Source organism: Artibeus jamaicensis, unplaced genomic scaffold, assembly GCF_021234435.1.
Source record: "Artibeus jamaicensis isolate MK-2021 breed Jamaican fruit bat unplaced genomic scaffold, CSHL_Jam_final scaffold_474, whole genome shotgun sequence".
In the NCBI taxonomy this organism is placed as follows: Eukaryota; Metazoa; Chordata; class Mammalia; order Chiroptera; family Phyllostomidae; genus Artibeus; species Artibeus jamaicensis.
In genome coordinates this window covers 40,602,617-40,624,623 of record NW_026522046.1, presented here as the reverse complement: position 1 = coordinate 40,624,623, position 22,007 = coordinate 40,602,617, and the positions used below count along the sequence as shown (strand labels likewise).

The window sequence follows — 22,007 nt, the reverse complement described above, 5'->3', positions numbered from 1 at the left end:
TCCTGCCTTCACAGGCTCTCGAGTGACTAAATACAGAAATAGAAAAGGGCACAGAAGCTCACAGGACAAAAACAAGGCCACCTTCAGGGCGGCTGTGCCATGCTCGCTTCGTCAAGGTCAGGAGGCAGCTGGGTCGGCAGAGGGCTGTCCCCAGGAGTGGCTTTGGGACTGCTGGACACGGCAGGAAGTGTTTTCTAGTTGTTTTCAAATCTGGCATATGGGTTTTCTTCTTTAAACAAACCTGGAAACAAAACAGCCTCCATTACACCCAGCCAACAGGGAACAAAACTCAAAAGCAGTACAATCACATCTTACGTGAAGATTTCCCAAGGCCAACAGGAAAACGGGGGCCTATGCAGACTCGGATACTGCACTAAACCTTTTCTAAAGGTTACAGCACAGTGGCTTTAAAAGTGAAATAAATGTACCCAAAACAGTAATTGTAAGAAAAATGGATCCCCCAAAATACAGACTTATTTGTTGATTCTCTCAAAGTTAAGAAATTTAAAGCCAGTATTCCCAAAGTGGTTGACTAATCTTATACAGAAGAAAAAGGAAAAAAAGAACTCCTTACTTTAAATGTCCTTTTAATGTTGATTACCTTTTAATATTAAGGCTACAAAAAAATAAGGCCACCATTCATTTAGCTGTCAAGCATTATGACATAATTGTAGCAAAATGTATATTTAACATAAAAATAAATCCAGAGTGCTAAATACCCAGACTAGGAGTTTTCTCTTTGCACGTGGAACCCCTGTTAACAACCTGCACTACACACCAAAAGTACCCAGAGCCACAGCCACATGCTTGCTTGCTACAGGGTCTTTTAGGGAGGGGCACAGACAAGAACGAGGGTGGGGGGTGGGTAGCAGAAGAGGCAGGGGCTGCAACAAGGGTGCAGGTGTCAGAGGAGGACAGGAGCCCTGGGCCTTGCGTAGGCAGTGTGCAGATTCGGTCAAGAACTACCATGCACTAAATGCCAAGTACAAGCGGCCTAGCTGCGCACGTGTTGCAGAAAGGAAACAGCTGCAGCCGGGTTCTAGTTCAGAGGGTAAACAGAGGAAAACTGCTCTGTGACCTGGAAACCAAATGCTTTCTAAAACCAAACCAGGGTTTTGCCTGCCCTGGTGCTCTGCACGCTGACTGAACGGAGTGCACTCGCGTGCCGCCTCCCCTCACCACTGGGAGCCCCGGGCCTTTGTCCGGGTAGGAGGCTTTCCAAAGCCCAGGACATTCGAAGGACTTCATACAAACTGGCACACGCGTTGACTTCATCAGCACAATTAAAGGCTACACTTACCACGGAAACAGCAGAGACAGAGCAGCTCAGTGCACTGTTACAGGAAGTGGCACCTCCAGTGACAGCCCGGAACCCTGGTCCCAGACCCACCAGGGCCTGCCACACCAAGAGCCGGAGCACCACAAAGTGCCAGGTTTCACACGCTACTGTGCTTGGCCACAGAAAGTGCTTTGCTGTATGCGTGTGCTCACACTCACCTTGTCTTTTATTTACGTTAGTGTTAATCAGATGCCCAAAAGCTCCTTTCAAGGTCTCTAACTTTTGTGGAAAACCACTGCCCCAGCCACGGGAGTGTACACCACCACTCTGTGGGCAAAGGGGAGCACCTGTGCAAAGGAACTGGGGGAGTGGGCAAACACACTGAAGCCACGGGACAAAGGAAGTGCGCCCACACAGGAGCCCGTCACTGCCTGCGTCGGGCGGGACAAGGCCCAACTTGGGGTCCATGCTGTGGGCAGGGAGAGCATGTAGGCTGGGGGGCCAAGAGAGAGTGGTGACCCTGACCTCACAGGACTCTGAAGGCCTGTGGAGCAGCACCCAGGAGGCCACAGGGTGGGAAACAAGAAAAGGCTCTACCAGCCGTCGGACAGCTTGTCTCGATCAGAGGTGACCCAGCAGCATGAGGTGCGGCAGTGGCCTCCAGAGCCAATACTTGGAGGCCACTAGGGTCAACCCCAGCCTGACACCGAGCCAGGGTACACAGCACCCACTTGTGTCCTTCAGGAGAGGCCACACAATGCAAAGGACGTCTGGCATGGAGAAGGACGTCCGGCCAGTGGGCCACCTGAACCAGCGTGCACACCCCGGAGCACCAGCAGCCCCGCTAGGGAACTGAGCCTTCAGGATTTACTACTTTCGTGAGTAGGACCCTAAAGTACCACTGAATCAGTGTTTCCTTATACACACTGAGGACTTTAGTCAGAGAAGGGACCTTTTTTTCATTGCTTTTAGAGAGAGAAGGGAGAGAGGAGGGGAGACAGTATAGGAGAGGGAGAGACACCAATTGCTTGCCTCCTCTATGCGCCCGGACCAAGGATCATAGGCTCCTGGACCGGGGATTAAACCCACAGTCTGGGTATGTGCCCTGACCGGGAATCAAACCCACAATGTCTCAGTTATGGGACGACACTCCAACTGAGCCACACTGGTCAGGGCAATCGGAGATTTTGAAATGTTCCTGATCAGATTCAGGACTTAGCACAGATACCCAGTCCACTTCACAGGATCCCCAGGTCACAAGGTCAAGGGAGGTACAGTGGCTCAGGTCTTGAGGCCCCACAGCTGTCATTGGGGAGGGCCTTGCCTCAGGACAGGCCAGGCAAGTCCATGCCCATCAGCTCCAACAATGCTGGGCAATCAGGGAGCAGGGGCATTAATGCTCTGCTGTCCAGGGATGTGAACCACCCGAACAGGTCAGGAGCAGACCTAATGTCCTCAAACACTGAAAAGAAAAGTCCCAGACCCTTCCCCCAAAATATTTCCAAACAAAACCAAACGAGAACAAAGCACCCAGGAAAGAGGATCGCACGGCCTCAGTTTTGGCTGACTCTTTAAAGAAGGAGTGCAGCTCAAACTGCAGAAGTTGGGGTGAACCCGGGGTGGGGGGAATACACGGAGGAGACCAGACCCACCCCGTGCAGATCTGCAGGCTCACCCCCTGTGACAGAGAACGGGAAAGAGGTGACAGCAGACCACTGAGACAGCCCGCACTTCACGAGCAACAAGTACCGGTGGAGAAGTTTGCTTGGGATAAAAGTATTCCAAGTCTCCATCTTTTAAGACATTGAGTGCAATTAGTTCATAACAGCACCACTTGGAATAACCTTCTCCCAGTAGAGACACCTCTTTCTTTCTTTTCATTTTTATTTCTTGATTTGAGATAGAGGAAGAAAGAGGGACGGAGGGAAACACCGATCTGCCGTCCCACTGATTTACACGTTCATTACCGGGGACCGAAACCACGGCCTTGGTGTATTAGGACGATGAGCTGACCGATTGAACTGGTCAGCCAGGGTGAGATGTCTTCCTGTCCCCACAGAGAGCCCACAGCCCGAGTCCTACAGTTACACCCCATGGGACACCAACAATGACCAAGATGTCTTAGAGGCAATTGCTCACCAACTGAAATAGAGATTCAGTCGATTCTTACCATATTTTTTCCTGATTTCATCGTGCCTTGACTTCATCTCTGCTCTCCTAAAAAACAAGAAAAAAAACCCTTGTTCAGCACTGAAATATGCTGTAATTTTAAAAGAAGCACCTTTCATTTCCCTCGGTGGACAAGCTGTGGTTTGTTCTTGTCTCCTGGAATGAGCAGCGTGGGGGGGGGGGGCCCGGCCACCAGGTGACACTCCCACTGGGACAGGCCAGGTGATGGATGGGGCACAGCCTCCTGTGGCTGCTTGTGATGTGTCATTCAGTCCTTCCTTTCCACAAATGCAGTTCAAATGTCCAAGTCTTTTTTTTACATTCTTTTCTCATGTAAAAAAAATGCAGTGATTGGTTAAAACCTCATGCTAGTTTCTGAAGATGGCTCCCAACACGCCAACGCTAGTTTTTATCTGGGACATGTGACTTCAAGGTGATGACCTGGAAACCTGTCCAGACTTAGGCCACACCAGCTGCCATCTGACAAGTCAGTGCCTCCCCAAGCCACAACCGTGTCCTTCTTAGGTAGAGACAGTGACCAAGGGCCATCCTATAATGGCATGCATCACAGACCCACCAAAATGCTTCACAACCAGGAAAGCACTGCTCATGAGCACTGGTGGCACAAGACCCAGTTCGGCCGCAGGCAGACAAGAGATCCAGTCCAACGCTTTCCTGCCTCTCTGAGCCTTGGTTTGCTCATAAACAAAGGCTGGACAAACTATCTTCAAAGACTCCTGCCCTGCAACATTGAGAACCCACCGCCAAGACATAAGCAGGAGGGTTCGGCCACCCAGCTACCCTGAAGTCATGGACTGTAGGAAACAGATAAGGAAGCGGCAGGCCTGCGACAAGAAGGGCCGTGGCCCCCGGCTTGGTCCCCACATACAGAGCTTCTCACCCTTTATAATGCAACCTAGAAAACCTCACGGGCACTCGCACACTCACAGTTTAAAAGATGGAGAAGACCCGCGACTTATCAATGTCACTCTCCCGATCTGAGTCCCCACGGAGGGAACTTCTCCCCAGCAGGAGTGAGTCTGCGGCCTCACCTTTCCTCCTGCCGGATCCTCCTCTCTTCTTGCTCCCTCATGGCCTTCTCCTCGCTCTTGTCTGGCTTCCGGCTCCTCTTCTTCCCACAGCAGCAGTAGCAGCAGCACACGGCGACCGCCAGGAGGACGAGGCCCCCAATCACCGACATGGCGATAATCAACGCCTCAAAATTCACTGCCAGTGCAAAGGGGCTGAGTCAGCGCAGGAAACTCCGAGGGGGAAACAGCCCACCCTCCCGTGCAGGGAGCTGCGACAGAGCGAGCCCCCGCCCACGCTGCACCATCTAACAACCCTCCACTAACCAATGAGCCCAGACTCCGGGGTAGCTTTCCCACCACCAGACACTGAAAAGAGGTTTCAGGCCCAAGGAAGATTAACGAAACCAGAAAGAGAACATGCAGTTGTGTATTTGGACTCTCCTAAAACATTTTAAGTCCTGATGTCGTGGAATTCACAGAAACAAAATTTAAGCCTGATGCGGCTTATTTGATTATGCAAGTCAAAGTCGAGAGCATTACATTTACTTCTCACAGACACTAACTTCTGACCATAGCAAGCAGAAGGACAGGTGGTCTTCCCCAGGGGTTTGGAAGCAGCTGCCTCAACAGCGTCAAAGGAGTTTGTAACTTTCTGTCCAGGCAAAACTTCTGAGACAAAGACAAACTTCAGACAAGTTTTACCTTACCATCTTTTACCTTCTCTTAAGGATTTATAAGTAAAACTATTTTTCTATTTTTGTATTCCATCTGAACTCTAATATCAGTACTTCTTTCGTGAATGTGCTTTTGAATCATCTGGTTAAAACAGCCACTGAAGAGGCCTGAACAGCCGCTTGGCCCACAGCGGGTTCCATGCTGTGCGCACCCCAGAGCAGCGCCATTTGTTTCCTGAAAATGAGGTGCAATTACCCACCACACAGAGCAGATGATCTCTAACCTCACTGGTTTCCTGGTTGTGATTGGGGTCAGGCTTGGAAGGTGCGTGTCTGCCTCGGGGACAGAGAGGCGAGCGCTGTGTGCCCCTCAAACCCCCTGCCACATGCCTGTGTGGACCTGTGACACATTCAGACTGGCTGCCAGCACACGGCTTACTCGATCGTTTTATAATCAGGGATAGGCGTGACATCTGACCAAATTCTTCTGAGCTCTAAGCACATGCTTTTTCCTTCTCTGACCTGCTCTGGAAGCACTAGAGCCGCAGGAAATAGCAGTAATAGGTATCATTAGAAAGGAGATCCTCACTAGCAGACGGTGTCATTTTTGACTCAAGAACTCTGTAATAATCAACCTTAAAAACCAACGAGATCAGTAAGATGGCTGGCTCTAAAGTTGCAAAACTCTGGGCTCCCTTCCCTGTTAGCCATGCGTGGCAAATGACACTCCACTAAAGGAGTAAGGGATGACCTGGAGGAGGGACCGTTGCTTCTGAACAAAGGTTCAAATTGACAAAGACCGTATTTTTCTCCAAGCAAACATAGATTTCTAAGGTCATTACAATTAAAGTCCCAAAACAATTCTGCCTCAACTGGACGAGAGGATTCTAAACTGTGAGACTTAAAAGCACTGTGGTGAGGCCCAGCATCAGTGTTAAGCATGCTCTGACAGCTGGTGAAACCAGGGGGACCTCGAGTACCCCAGACACGAGTCGCCCTGCAGGCCCACTCCCACAGGTTAGGCCCCTGGCCAGACAACCGTACTTACTATGGGAACCAGGTGCAGTTCCACCCACACCTGAGTGGCAGGTGCCATTTCCCTGTCCGCCCTCACAACTGCTCAAGCTTCACATCTTCGGTGGGACTGGGCACCACACCCTCTTGTTACTGCAAAGCCTCCTCCCACAGCCTCTAGCTCATCCCCAGGTCCCCTCCCTCCCCCAGGGCTGTGACTGCAGGGGGTGAGTAAACTGCTGTGGATCTCGTCTGTCCGGTGCCAGGTGTCGTGTCTGACCATCCCTTGCAGGCCCTAGAAAGGGGCTTCCATTTCACAAGAGAATTATCAGAACTGCACACCACCTGGAAAGGAGCTCAACATCCTTCAGAGAAATGCACATTGAAACCACAGTGAGGCGCTGCTCACACCCACCAGAGGGTCTACAAGGAAGATGACTGAGTGCCCAACTGCTGGCAGGGGCGTGGAACAACCGCAAGTCCCACTGTTTAGAGGAGCATGAGCTGGTACGCTGCTCTGCAAGATACTTGCAGACCTACTATGGCCAAACACAGAGCAGGCAGTGAGGCAGCAAGTCCACATAAATGCCCTGTGCGGGGAGCACTGGCCCCTCCAACACGAGGCCGCCCACAGCAGCACTGCAGACGTAGCCTAAACGTCCCTCAGTAGCAGAATGGGGAACACTCGTGAACGCTGCCCGGTCACAGACAAGCAGGCACACATAGGCACGATGCACGCACTGCTGACTGAGGGCAGAGAGGGCAGGACAGGCTTTCCTTCACCCAACGGGCAGGGACAGGCGGCGCTGACCTATGCTGATGGCAAGTCAATCACGCAGTCACCCTCGGGGTCTGGACAGCACCACTGTGGGTGCTGGAAATGGTCCGAGTGTTCTCCTGAGGGGGGACGCCTGTGTGCTTAGGTAAAAGTCCTCTGAATAGATGTGTGTGTGTGTGTGTATACATGTGTGTTTCTGTTGCCGACTGTGGTACACAGAGGGAGAGGGAGACTTAACATGTTTACACCCGGTGAGAAGTGAACCTTCAGCTAAACAGCTCATGTTCAACACGCCCATGGTCCTCTGGTCCAGGAGCGGGCTTTGTGACACAATGGGCAAGAACAGGGTCCACGCAGGAGACAGCCACCAATACGGAAGCAGAGGGCAGTGAGGCCCAGTAAGCCTTTCTGGTACGAGGACAGCAGAGAGAACGGCAGCTGTGCACATGGGCACGGGCACACACATGTGCACGCTCCCACAGTAGGCACCCTGCAACCACTCACGCACATACACACGCACACAATTCTGGATTCCCCGGGGCCTCGACACCACGAGTATTTATTTCCAATGGAGGCCGATGGATTCTAAGACAGAATCAGTTAGAAAACAGACAGATAAACGAGGAATAAGCTGCAGACACAGTGAAGCACCAAAGTGCCCTAAGGAAACAATGGCTCCTTCATGCAGGTTTCAAAGGCGGCCCTGCATGACCCCAAATCTGAAGCCATGAAAGAAAGGATTAATAAACCCGACTAACTACATTAAAAATGAGTTCCATACAGCAACACACACCACAAACTAACTTGAAAGGCAAACTAGGAAACAATTTCAGTCTCGCAAGGGCTAATTTCCGATGAAAGAACACCTGTAACAACTATACACAGACAAAGGAAAGCACGAGAAAAGGTAAGGCCGTGCCCATGCTGAGCAGGGTCTTCCTTGCTGGCGAGTCGGGGTCCCCACAGGAACCGCAGGTGTCAAGGTAGCACACGACACCACCTACATAAGCATCCAAACCACAGTTCTAACTTCACCACCCACCAAGGTGTGGAGACCCAGCTCGGGGCCAAGGCTGCAGCCTGAAGGTCCACAAGCCTCCAGATCCCCACAGACCCCACTGCTGCTTTGTGAGACACCACGAGCTCTCGCTGGCTCCCCAGTTCCCTGCCCGGAGCATCAAGAACTGCTGGGCTTTGTTTTCTGGCAGCTTATGTTATGAGCAAGACCAGAGTTTTCAAACCTGCACTGATTTTGCACAAAGCCAATGAAGTGACCACTTACCCCAGCACACGCCCCAGCGTGCAGAGCTCAGCTTACACAGAGAAGCAGGTGGCAAGATTTTTGTCACTGGGTAGTCCAGGCACGTGTTATCAGTGTTGCACCAAAGGCACTGAGAGAGAAACATCAGATGTTAGAAATTCAACACAAACACCAAAGAACAAGACTGCCCAGGACTCGATCTCCTAAACCATCAACCACCCCCATCCGCTCACCCTTGGGAATGATAATGGCCTTGGCCCCCACCCCAACATAGCGGCTCAACTGCTCACCAAGAACCATGTTACTGAAATCTCTCCCATCAGGCACCGTGAATGGCCACACGGCCTCTGTGTTGGTCCTGAAAGATGCCAGGCAGCTCTCTGCCCAGGGCCCTTGCATGGCCTGCTCCTGCCTGAAACATCCCTCCCAAGACACACGTATCCCCCTCACCTCCTCCTGAGGCCTACCCTGAGCAACCTACTTAAAACATCCCCCGCCTCTCCCCTCACCTCCTTCCCTGCTGTGGCATCGCCTCCTGATACATTCAGGCTGCCGATTGGCCCATCTGCAGGAGCCCATTAAGTTATTTGTTAGTGATCCTCTGTGACCACGACCACCACTGTGCAAGACCCCACCTCGGACCTCTCTCTACAAGTGCAGCAAGTGAGAACTACCTCCAGCCCCCTGAAGGAGGGTGCAACCGAGGCTCAAAGGGGCCTGCCAGATCCTCAGAGCTGGAACCTCACAGAAGCTCCTGAATCCCCAACAGTGTCAGGGGAGAGGCGTCTGGGGCGGGGGCGGTGCCTTCATCCCAGTGTGAAGTTCCCGTGGCCACCAGCAACAAGGGAAGCGTGACCTGGCTTATTTTAGATCTTAAAGGTAATAGTTTTATGGACTTTTTTTTTTTCCTTTGAGTTTTTAATAGGATAGAAAGTCATGGTACTTTTTTTTTTTTGTCTCGGGTTGGGGTGAACAACTATTAAAAAAATATGAAAACGAAGCCTGGGCTTCCCCAGGCCCCTTGACATAACACCGACTTTAGTGCGCTGTTTAAAAGGGTTGAGCATACTTAATAAACAGCAGGAAAAGCCTTTTTATTTTGGATAAAGGGTTTGAGAACATCTTGCATTTTAGTGTTTTGTTCTGGCTTAACAATTTTTGGTAAATCTTCCATTTTCAAATAGTTTAAGCTATAAATGTCTAATCTTCCATTTTTACATGAGGGTTTTCCCGAGAGCCATAAGGAGCTGTGGTGGTTGTTCCGGTTTAGATTATGAGAGTATGCCATGGCGAACAACGCGAGCGACCCCAACAGCACACAGGGTGCCCTCAGCCCCGCTTCGACCCTGCGCAGGCTCCTGCCAGGCCTCCCAGGCACTGCACATGCTTTCAGAAACTGTGCACTCCCAGACTCGAGGGCCGCCCCTGCTTTCACCCACACGCCCACGTGCACGCCGCAGCGCTGATCTGCCCGCAGCGCTGATCTGCCCGGGTGCGCAGTGGGGGTAGGACTTCAGCTGAAGTGCCTTCCCACTGTGACCTGCACCTCCCCAGCCTCCTGCCCAGAGAGGCGAGGGTTACACAGGACACCCCTACAAAGATACTCTGGGAAATGCAAAGCCAGCAGACCCTGAGCCATTTTTATGGCTGAAATGACTTCCAACAGAAAAACCCTAGATGCTGAAAAAAAGGCACCACCAAGAAAATGCCACCCCAAGGACAAGAGCCGCCCTATCCAGTTTGGTGTTGTCAATACTAAGACCTGAAGCCGCAGGACAAGCTCCTTTCCAGTTTATTATTTTTTTTCCAATAATTTTACTTTTCTCTTACAGTTGACATACATAATTATGTTCCTTTCAGTCATACACTGCAGTGACCAGACATTACAGAACTAAGTGACCATCTGATAATCTCGCACCCATCTGACGCCACACATACTTGTGAAAACATTGACTACTTCCCTGTACTGTACTGCACATACCCGTAACTATCCTGTAACAACCAGTTTGTACTTTTCAACCGCCACCTTTTTTGCCCACCCCTCCAACACCCTCCCGTCTGGCAGCATCAAAACGTTGTAGGTATGAGTCTGTCCTGCTTGTTCAATCTTGGTTTTCAGATTCAACTTTTGATAGAAATTGTATTTACTGCCATTTTGTTGTCCATATGACCCTTTTTCCCCTTCTTTATTAAAGAAGCCCTTTTAACATTTCATATAATACTGGTTCGGTGGTGATGAACTCCTTCAGCTTTTTCTTATCTGCGAAGCTCTTTATCTGTCCTTTGATTCCTGATGACAATTTTGCTGAGTAAAGGAATCTTGGCTGTAGGTTCCTGCTTTTAATTACTTTGAATATTTCTTGCCACTTCTTTCTGGCCTGCAACATTTCTGTTGAGACGAAATCAGCTGACAGTCTTATGGGAACTTCCCTGTAGATTTGTAACTGCTCTTCTGTTCCTGCTGTTAAGTTTCTCTTCTGCCTTTAACCTTTGGCATTTTAATTATGATGTGTCCTGGTGTGGCTTCTTTGGATGTTTGGGACTCTGTGCTTCCTGGACTTGTATGTCTATTTCCTCCACCAAATTAAGGAGGTTTCCATCACTATTTTCTCAAATAGGTTTTCAATTTCTTGCTCTCTCTATTCTCCTTCCGGCACCCCCATGATGCAAATGTTGGTTTGCTTGAAGTTGTCCCGCAAGCTCCTCACAATATTCTCGTTTTTGGGGTCTCACTGGGCGTTTTCTACTTCCTTATCTTCCAAACTGCTGACTTGATCCTCTGCTTCATCTATTCTAGTGTTGATTCCCTGTGATGAATCCTTCATTTCAGTTATCATCTTCTTCATTTCTGATTGGTTCTTTTGTATGGTTTCTATTCCACTTTTGTTTCCTGTATCTTTTGTTGAATTTCTGAGTTCTACTCTTCCTCTAAGTTCACTGAGCATCCCTATAACCAGTGTTTGGAACTCTGCATCTGATAAATTGCTTGTCTCCATTCTGTTCAGTTCTTTTTCTAAAATTTTGTTCTGTTTTTTCATTTGGGACACATTTGTCTGGAAACAGCTTGGGTGGGCCTGAAATTTGGGTGAGGTGGAGGCCTCAGGGAATCACCATAGTGGGGCAAACAGTGTGAACCAGGTAGATGGAATCTCAAATGTGGCACCAACCTGCCGGTTCTGGGGTGGGGGAGGGCTCATGAAAGGAACAACAACCTCTGCCAATGCTTCCGTCTGGGAGAACACAGTACCCCTCAAGTTCTTGTCCTGATATCAGACTTCCCATAGGTCTCTCGTGCACTTGGAACTGCTGCCCCTGTAACGGAGCTCAGAGGGAGTGAGTCCAAGTAAGTCCGTACACAGGTCCTTTAAGAGGAACTTCCTGGGATTCCAGAAGCCCTCTGTCTCACTGGGCCTCAATCTCCACCCATTTTTACAGCCAAGAGTTATGGGGACTTCTCTTCCTGGCACTGGAACCCTGCGCTGGGGGGCCTTTGTGGGGCTGGGACCCTTCGCTCCTCAGGGATGATCTCAGGGATATCCCTCCTGATTTTTATCCACTGCATGTGGGTGTTGGGCCAGCCTGGTCCACTTCTCTATTTGTCCTTCTGGTCTCAATGTGGCTTTTTCTTTCATTCCCCAGTCGTAGGACTTCCATTCAGCTAGATTTCCAGTGGTTCTGAATGATGGATGTTCTGCATTTTAGTTATAATTTTGATGTGGTTGTGAGAAGAGGCGAGCACCAACTTTACCTGCGCCACCATCTTGACTGAAAGTCGTCCTTTCCAGTTTAACTTGGAAAGTTTAACTTGGCAGAGGTGGGCAAGTCCTATCACCCACAGGATGAGTTGGAAACCCACAACACTGCCACATGGGTGCCGATGCTTTATAAAAGCCTGGCCCACGTCTTGGAGGAGAAATCATCTGACACATCTTTCCTGACCCGTCCTGTGTCTTTAAATCCCACTGCCAGGGAAAGAGAAACACAGGCTGTGTATTTCCAATACATGCAAAGACCCGACCAGAAGGGAGAGACAGCCTCTTCCAGAGCCCCAGGCCAAGGCCCCACAAAGGGTGTTTTCTCTCCCAGCCATCCCCACCCTGGTTCGGCTTCCCTTGAGTCCTCAGTGCTGACCACGCAGTGCTGCGGTGAAATGAGGCCACACACTCGCAGCCAAGGGGCTTCTGGATCAGGAGCTGCCCAGAAAGTCAATGCCTGACGGGCAGCCACAGGACCCTAACAAAGTAGTGTTGTTCCCACAAGCCCTGTGACGAGCCAGAAACAATGGGAAGTTCCCCAGTGTCACATGTCACTCTCTACTTCTCCCTGGTGGCACCCTGAGCACATAAACCTGTAAGATCCCAGGACAGTGGTCTCCCTGGAGGTGACCCCCATGAGCCTGTGGCCTCTGCTCCAGAGCAGCTACCCTCTTATTCATGGTCACAAAGGGACTTAAAATAGGAACATCAAAACACCCTGGCTGCGAGGATTACCTTGTTATTAGTGAGCTATGGACAGTCAGGGCCCATCGCAAGATGGAGTCATAATCCCTGTCCCCAACAGGCCTCTAAGGTCTAATGACACCAACACAGGGCTTTAGTCAGAGGTTAACAGTCACTGATTACGGGTAACTATGACCCCTCGGCCCAGCACCCTGCCCACCTGCTCCTCTGTCCCCGCAACCCCCATTCTGAACAGCACCGTTCGTTCACCAGTGCCCATCCGCCACCGCAGGGAGGCCCGAGGCTTCCCCACCAGGCCACACATGCTCCCCACTACAGGCCTGGTGCACATCTTTTAAAACACCCACACCCATTTCAGTAGTTAAATATGCATATGAATGATGCTCAGGTGGTGTCTGCAGCCTTCACAGGACAGCCTGAGACACCTGAGAAAGGCTAAAATAATATTTAACATCCATCACAGAAACACCCCATGTTTCCCTGAACACACACCAAGGACCCTCCCGTAGAGAAACGGGCCCTGCTTCCAGTCACATGCTACTCACAGAGACATTTTTCAGGCACTCTTGACAGGTCCTGTTTGTGTTCTGGGAACAAGCTGTGGAGAAAAGAAGAACTGAATCACTGAGAATCATGTGAATCAGCCAGGATGGCAACGAGCGCACTAGTGAGTGATGCATGGGTCCTCTCCAGGCACCGAGCCTTACTGAGCCCCGCTGCAGGTACAAAAAACAGCACACAGGTTGCACCCATGGAGATCTTCTGGGGAAAGGTGGCTCAGCACACCCTCAGGAGATAAGCCACAAGGTCAGGTAGCACGGACCACTAGCTGGCCGAGGCCACCAGCTCAGCAGCAGACACTCTTTAGAAGCAAAGGCCACATCAAAGCCAGGCCCACGTGACTACGGCCAGAGCTTCGGCCCTCTGGCCAGTCACCCCAGCTCCCAGCACATACGGGAGAAGCTGGCTGCAGTCCTACAGAGTGCCCGGGACCCTCCCAACACTGTTGCTCCAGGGAGGGGGTCAAACCCCACACCAAGAATCTATGTACGAGTGAATCATTTCCAATATGTAATTAGGCAGCTGCTCTTTACCCCACCCCATCCCTTAAAACAAACATACACTTTGAAAAGAGCTCTGCACAAACTCACTAATCACCAGGAACTGCAACTTAAAATCATGATAATACACCACTTCACACCTACTGATATGGCTAAAATTAAAAAGACTGACAACAGTAAATGCTGACAAGGCTGCAGAGCAAATGGGGATTCTCCTATGAGTTGTGGTGAGAGTGCCAAGTGGCTCCACCACTTGAAAAAATGGACCTGGCACTTCCCCATAAAACAAATATATCTGCCTACCCTGACTCCACAATTCCACTCTCAGGTATTTCACTCAGGAAAAATTAGAACATACGTCTACAGGACATACATACAGGAGTGTTCATAGCAACTTTATTTACAAATGACAAAAGCTGAAAATAGCCCAGGTGCCCAGGTATAAAAGGATGGACAAACTGGTAGTCATACAATGAAACACTACTCTGCCATTAAAAAGTAGGACACTGTATACATAAAACATGGATGGATCTGTGAACAATGATCGAAATGAAGCCACTTGAAAACAGAGCCGGAGCTGCCATGCTAGGAGAACTGTTTTGCATATATTCCTTCCCAAATCTTAGGAATGTTGAAACAGGAGAATAACCTGTGTACTGGGCCTGAGCAACCTTGTGTCTCAAAAAAGTATCTGCAAAGCACGCAGATATTACGACATCTGGACTGGAAATTAAAAACATTACTGAGAATTAATGTCACTATATGAAGTTGTCTGCACCAACATCAATGCCTCCCTGCTACTGACGTAATTGTTTCCCTTCCCTTTCTTACACGTACCCATTGCTTCCGTCTCCCAACGGGAACACAACTTGGGCTTCCACCTGGGTAAGTGCATCCAGAATAACTGTTCTTATTGACCTCAGACAAATGCTCATTGCCCCTCACTTTGAAAGGCCTTTTGTTTTTAGGTTAGATCTTTTAATTCATCCAATGGCACGCTTACTATATCTGCACTTGACCTATGTGCAATTTATCTCAAGAAAAGATAAATTTTACCCTAACCGGTGTGGCTCAGTTGGTTGGGTGCTGTCCCACAAAGGCAAAGGTTGCAGGTTCAATTCTTGGTCAGGCCACATGCCTGAGTCACGGGTTTGGTTCCTGGTTGGGGCGTGTGCATGATGCAACCAACTGACGTTTCTCTTCCTCTCTTTTTCCTTCCCCTCTCTCCAAAAATAAATAAATAAAATCTTTAAAAAAAAAAAGACTAATGTTGAATTCTAGTTAATGATGCATAAGGAAGCACTCGGGGAAAGTACATGATATCTGTACTGTACCTGGAAATGCCTTTGCGGAGGAACACAGGGAAGACACCTGGACAGAGGCAACACAGTGAAATGTGAAGGATAAAAGCTGAGTGCTGGGTACATGAGTGCTCACTGTACTACCCTTTCAACTTTGCTGTATGATTTTCATAACAAAATGTAGGGGAAAGAGCTTTAACTTCCAGTTACAATTTCTACTCACAATATTTGCTAAGTGGGACTCACTCTAAAATAGTTCTTTTGTTCAATTGTCAGGTTCTTCTACATTGCATTTCTCCAAATAAAATCCTATTTTTTTAAACGAAAACCCATTCTTTTGCATATTATTTTGCAGCAATTATTATTAAATAGTAGTCTTTTCAGCACCTGTAGTGGTGTGCTATTGAGTTTATGCTGAAGCTTATTTTTAAACTGCTTTAAGTCAAACTGGGACAATTTAAACATCCCAGTGACAGCAGTGGCCTCTGACCTCTTGAATAGGCTATGGTTTCACACTGATATGAAGTAAATAAACACAGAGCAAGTAACCAGCAAAGATGGAAGCATCTCCCCTTTGCGACCATCACAGTAAACAGGGACACCAAGACCACTGTACCCATTGGTGGCACCTCCCCAGTTTAATCGTCACTTAATCTTGAGAAAACAGCACATGGAAAGTGATCAAAGTTATCACCAGTACGATCTGTGACCACATGATAACAGGACAAAGAAACAAAAGGTGCCCCCCAGAGGGTGAGGGAGGACAGTTGGAGCAGCTGAATCCCTGCTGAAATGCATTGGGACCGAACCAAAGGAAACCACATGAAACCAAACCGAGGGTCCTCCCACAAAGCCACTCTCTGAAAACAGAGGACTGACTGAGAAGCGATTCCAAAGGGAGAGATTAAGAAACATATCTAAATGTACCATGTGAGCCTGGGTGGGGATGGAGGGCAGGGTGGGGAACCTAAGACATTACTGGGATAACTGGTAAACTATGTACAAGGATGCATATGTTACATCGAGCATTTAAGTATCACATCACCAGTAATTGTTCAGATTTTGGTCCTTATACCTGTTGTGTAAAAGAATGTCCTTGTTTTCAGGAGACACATCCTGAAGAATTCAGTGGTGAAAGGCCACACCACAACTTATTCTCAAACAGTCTGTTTAAAAGCAAAGCGAGCAGACAGAGGGAGTGGCAAAGCAGACGTGGCAAATGCTGTGTAACAGAAAGAGATTCAGAAGCTCACTGTTCTAGTTATTTCTTCAACAATGACTTCTGCAGCTTTGAAAGTTTTCTAAATAAAGAGTTAGGCAGAGGAGGCTCAGCGGGAACCTGAACACTGCCAAACATGGCCACTCTCCAGTCCTTTTTGAGAACTTCCACAATAAAGGGTGCAACAGGGAGCGAGGGTGATGCGGAAGAGTAGTTTTCATTTTTAAAGCCTTGGTGATAACTGGTCTTGCACAGTGAAGTAAAAGAACTATGCTCCAAACCACATACCAGAAACTTTGTCCAGCCCCAGAGCCTCTGATTACCGGCCAGTATGAGTCAACCAAGAAGCATGGGAGGGGAAGGCCAAGGAAACTGCCCAGCCCTCTTCCTGAGCCCCCAGCACAGCCCAGGACAGGGCAGGTCTGCAACACAGGCAGAAACATCCACGTTAGACAAGCTGAGAGCTGGGAAAGGTCGTCATTCTGCTTGCCCTTGAAACACCCCAATCTTCTCGCCTTCTGCACGAGTCACTCACTGTACCTCGTCTCACTGCACCACGGCCATCTCATCTCACCTCGGGACACAGAAAACCATGTGTTCAGAGCCAGAGAAAATTTTTTTAAAATGCTCTGTTTCTTGAATGTACTGCTGAATGTGAGTGTCCTGACTTCTGAAATGTGATGACTGAAAATCTTCAACTTAGACTCTATGCATTAACGATTAGAGAACTTTATGTCTCGTTCACTTTGGAAATTAAAAGACAAAACCCCAAAAAGGTTTCTTCTGTAGGATACACTAACCCATGACCCACTTTTGAGTTCTTTCCTAAAGTTTCAGGTGAGTCAACTGATGAAGTACAAAAGGGACATACACTAGCTTGTGCAAAGAGGTATGTTACTTTTTAAATGAGAAAGCAAATTAAGTATATTATTTACAGTCCCTTGGTTACAAGCCAAAGGGCTCCAGCTACTGCACCCCCAGGCAGTGAAACAAGCCCCCCATTCAAGCACTTTGCCCACGCTGCACATGACAGAGCCTGAAATGTCCATTTCATGTGAGAAATGAGGGTGGAAAATTCACTTAGACAAAAAAGCCCTGGTCGCCCTGGTCACCCTGGCCAGGTAGCTCAGTTCGTTGAGTGTTGTCCCACCCACCAAAAGGCTGCAGGTTCAATTGCCACTCAGGACACATTCCTAAGTTGCAGGTTGGGTCCCTGGTCCAGGCGCATGCAGAAGGCAACCAATCCATGTTTTTCTCTCTCCCTCCCCCTCTCTAAAATCAATAAACATGTCCTCAAGGGAGGATTAAAAAAAAAAAAAGCCCTACCCGCCTTCCTCGGCCACAGAAAGGAGTGAAGACTGTACATAAAACCACGGACATGTGCACATGTGCACTCGTACGGGGACCCTTCCATCCCCTGCTGAGAAGGCCCCAGTTCTCTGTGGGAAACGGGGAGGAGGGCTGCAGACCCCCGCAAATCCAGCTCCCACTATCAGGAGCAGGCCAGTGGCCCCACTAAGCTCCTTTGGATGCCTCCATTGAGGACACCAGCCTGAGGTCATTTCTACCCCAAATGTACAGATGAAACTCTGGGATGGAGTCTGACCTCATGCACAATACAAGTGAGGTCCTAGAACACAAGAAGATTTCTTCAATGTAATGAAATCGTTCTCAAGATCTTCGATGCCTGGTGGGTTCCTCACATCTCCCTTCTAGCAACGCACACAAAAAGATAGTAGAAATTGTTGGTTGAGATGGGTGTGATATCTGCTTAAAATTCACATACCTGGGAGGGTTAATTTTATTTATCACCTTGATTGGACTGAAGGACACTCACAAGCTGGTGAAACCTTACCTCTGGGTGTCCTTGGTGAGGGTGTTTCAGAGGAGATTAGCATCTGAATCAGTACACTGGGGAAAGCAGGTACCTACCCCACACACAGTCTGTTGATGGGCCCAAAACTAACAAGCAGAAGAGTGGGAGTTTGCTCTCTTGTTGCTCAAGCTGGGAATTCTCTGTTCCCCTGCCCTGAGACATCAGTGCTCCTGGCTCCTGGGCCTCACACTGCCAGTGCCCCAGGTTCTCCCGCCCTCTGTAGAGCCACACCCCAGGTTTCCTGGGTCTGAAGCTTGTATACCATAGGACTTCTCAGCCTCCATTATTATGTGAGCCGATCCCTCATAATAATTCTCTTCTGCTTCTCTGGGGAACTGACTAACATCCTTACAAGGAAGACACAATGTTTTAAATACTGTATTCACATTCCTACAGTATGACAAGCAGTGAAAATCTCACACTAATTAAATACTCCGCAGGAAGGGGGGGCTCAGTGCCCTAACACTGCCCCCTCTCCACTTGAGTGCAGACCCCAGGGGCACCTGGGCAGTAAACACCTGAACAACAGGACAGCTTTCCTCCCGTTTGAAGGTGTCGCTAGGGAGAAAAACAACAGCTCGCCCCCATCGACTCAAGACTTGGAGCATATCCAGGAAACAAAAGGTGGGTTTACTATGAGCTAAGGCAAATGAGAACAGCTTCCCACTGGGCTGACAGTAAGTGCATGTCATATGGCGAGAGAAGAAGTTATTTTTTTTATTCAAAATTCTATAATGACATTTCTAGTTTCATTCCCGAGCACTTCAGGGCATTTCCTGACACAACTTCAGCCACTGAGAGATTCTGGAACAGTCAGATTCTTTTGGCAAGTATCCATTCTGTTTGCTGAAAAGTCCCATTCCCCATGTGGGCTGAGAACATAACTTAGACCAAAAGTTCCCTCTGCAGTGCACTGGACTGCTTCAGTAACAAATGTCAAGAACACACAGAGAATTACATGAGGAAGTTGATAAGAAACTCAAACGGGTCCTGCACTGGAATAAACATGCAACACAGTTACAAAGAGAAAAGGTGTTTGCTGTGCCAAACAGACTTTGACAAAGCCTGAGCTAACATGAGTTAGAAAAACTCTGGCCCCTCAAGCTGAGCCAGGTCAATTCTACTTGTAAAGGTCTTGAAACAGAGACTAAGAGGCCTGCCCCAAAACTAACAAGCAGAGGAGTATGGATTTGCTCTCTTCTGTCTCAAGCTGGGACTTCTATTTCCCACAATTCGTGGTCACATGGGTCACCTCCACACACAGCAGAGCAGCCAGCTTGAAACATTTCTGAAACAGATAAGACACTAGCCTCAGCTCACACCCTTCCTCATTTTGTTGCAGGCCCTGGGGCTATCGCCCCCCTCACTCAGCCCCCATGAGGCTACCCTCCAAGCAGTACAATACCCATTTCTGCAACTCTTTGGCCCTCAAGTCATGCAGTTTCCTCCACTATTGCTCCCCTCACCTACCCTCCCTCTCACCCAGGACTCTAACTTGTTTCTTGGTCAGTCTCCCCAAAACTCAGCTTCTTAAGGATAGAGAGGAACTCTGGGTCACCAGCGCGGTCCCGACCCGGCACACAGAGGTGGTTAATAACAAGCGGGATGAACCAATGCAGAAGGCCCGCGAGCGTAGTAGGCCTGTTCCAGAATGTAGAAGGGAAATCAGCTTGCTTCAAAGTGGCAGACGCTATGGCACTGCGAATTCCTGCCTCAACCTAAGGCCCCGAATAACTCCGAGTGACCCTCCTCAGTGGAGCTCTGCCCGCGGCACCAGCCCCAGCCCTCCCAACCTTCAGTGATTTGGCACCGGGACACCAGCCACGACCAGCTGTGGAACTCCAGCAGGTTTTTCAGTTCTAATAATGCAATCCCGACTCCGAATCTAAACCCAAGAGCTGTTTCCGACAGGATCAACGGTGGTGGTGAAGCTCAGTGAGATGACAGTGGCTGAGAAGGGACGACCCTGCAGACTTAGCGGAAAGGCGTGGGCCTCGGACTGGGACCACCTAGCACAGCTGTGCCGGGCGGCGGCAGCAGCAGCTGAACCAAGACAAAGGGACGGCCTGCCACATCCAGTTGCTCCAGCAGCGGTTAGACCGGCGGGACCGGACACTCGAGTGGCCCCAGTCTTCCACCTCCGCAAACCGCGGCCCGGGACTGGGATGGGGCGGCGAACCCGCGTAGCTATGACCCCAAAACCCCTAGGTCTCCGCGCCGAACTCCCAAATCCCACGTCCCCTCCCACCTCAGGACTGGAGCCCCCTCCGCCGTCCTCACCCACTCCGGGAGAACTCTGCCCCACGGCCGCCGGGAGGAGCAGCAGGAGCAGCGCGGCGCCGCCGAAAGGCAACCCCCAGCGCATCCTCCGCCCGCAGATCCAGCCAAACCCCATAGTGCTTATGGCCTAGCTAATCGGTCCGTCAGCTTGGTAGCCTGTGTTGGAAACAGTGTCTGGCGCCGGAAGTGGGCGGGGCGGGCGGCACCAGGACGAGTGCGCAGCCGCGGGCACCAACTTGCCCCGCCCCTTGCCCTCAAGGCCCTCCCTCGTGAATTTAGCTCCCAGCCTCTGCGCGCCACGGGGGCGGGGCTCCGTGCGCCTGAGCAGCTGAATGGCCGCAGCGGCGAGGGGCCCAGATGTGGATCAGTGCGCCTGCGCGGTTGAACTGTGGAGGCTGTAGCAGGGTCGCTGCGTTTTAATTAGCCTTCGCAGTTCTGAGGGATGCGCCGTGGTTTTGACTCTAAAATGGTGAAGGAGCTCTGGAAGGTGGCCCTAGGGACTAACTGCCTCGTCCCTCCTAGGCTGGTCCTGTGGGCCACTCAGCAAATAGTCGCCCGACCCCACCTGGAAGACACATCCCCTGTCTGTCCAGGGGACCCCTGTTCCCTGACGGACTCGCTGGCCATTCATCGCCAACTCCCTGGTTCTCCGGAGCCTGCTTTAAGCATCCTGATCTCTGGCTGTTTATCCACAAACCACCATTCCTTCCCCAAACACCACCCCCACCCCGCCGCCATGAGGGGAAAAGGGGCTCCACATGAAATTAGTGACGGACAGTAACCTCACAGGATGAACTGATCGCAAATCTCTAACTCATGATCAAGGTGGGGAGTCACTCCCCAGGCATATAACTTCTTTAGTAAAAGGTTACCTGTGCCTTAAGCCAGCCTGTGCATTGTCCTTGTGCATCTGGGTTAACTGTTGAAACGCCAGAGTAATTCTCTTTTCAGACCCCTCAGAGGCTAAGCACCCCCAATCCCCCCCGCCCCCCCCCATCCCAGGGAGCCCGTGATCTTGTTAACTATCCTGTAAACCCAATCACAGAGGTTTCCCCACCTGGCTTTCTCCCACCTTCTGGTAATCTTCTTTACATTTCCCCTTAACTCCAAATGTATAAAAAGAACCGAAAAACTGTCCTTCACCAGAGCATTTGAGATACTGCTTCCTGGTCTGTTGTCAGTTTGGCTCAAATAAAATGAAAATTCACTTGGCCAGATGGCACTGGGTCAGCCATGACTTCCAGGTTCCTTGCATGAGACGGCTAGGGGAAAACCACTCACTTTAAACTCACTCGCTCCCCACACCCCAATCCTCACCACCACCCCCACCCCCCCCCCCCCCGCCCCGGGAGAGCAGGTGTAACCAGGAGGGAAGGCATGCTCATTTCTGGGCTTGCTCTGCCCTGCCCAGACTCTGCATGGCTCCCCTTTGGTGGAGCTACCCCATGTCTTCTGAAAGCTGCTTAAGCTGCTTATGTGTGAGGCAGGGACGGGGACCAAAGAGGCCTTGTACGCATGGCCAACAGATGAAGAAGGAGACCAGAAAGTCAAGCCCCGGGAGGGCCAGGGATTGGAGTTGTCACGGACCCCTTAAGTGTGTTGAG

The 22,007-nt window shown here is 50.0% G+C and overlaps 1 protein-coding gene across 1 annotated transcript; it reads right to left on the bottom strand.

The window, feature by feature from the left end:
• Positions 1-17: 17 nt before the first annotated feature.
• PTTG1IP (PTTG1 interacting protein) lies at positions 18-20,594 on the bottom strand. Its single transcript, XM_037158169.2, has 6 exons — positions 20,404-20,594; positions 13,212-13,264; positions 8,228-8,336; positions 4,501-4,675; positions 3,450-3,496; positions 18-241 (listed from the first exon to the last, which is right to left on the bottom strand). Exons 1-6 carry the CDS (start codon positions 20,516-20,518, stop codon positions 195-197), a joined length of 546 nt encoding a protein of 181 aa, XP_037014064.2. The 5' UTR covers positions 20,519-20,594; the 3' UTR covers positions 18-194.
• Between the last annotated feature and the right edge of the window lie 1,413 nt (positions 20,595-22,007).

Coding starts and splice junctions, on each gene's coding strand:
- PTTG1IP (XM_037158169.2), bottom strand. CDS start 20,518: ATGGGGTTTGGCTGGATCTGCGGGCGGAGGATGCGCTGGGGGTTGCCT. Junction 4,676..8,227: donor ACGCTGGGGCGTGTGCTGGG/GTAAGTGGTCAC, acceptor TTGCACTGGCAG/TGAATTTTGAGGCGTTGATT. Junction 242..3,449: donor TGAAATCAGGAAAAAATATG/GTAAGAATCGAC, acceptor TTTTGTTTCCAG/GTTTGTTTAAAGAAGAAAAC.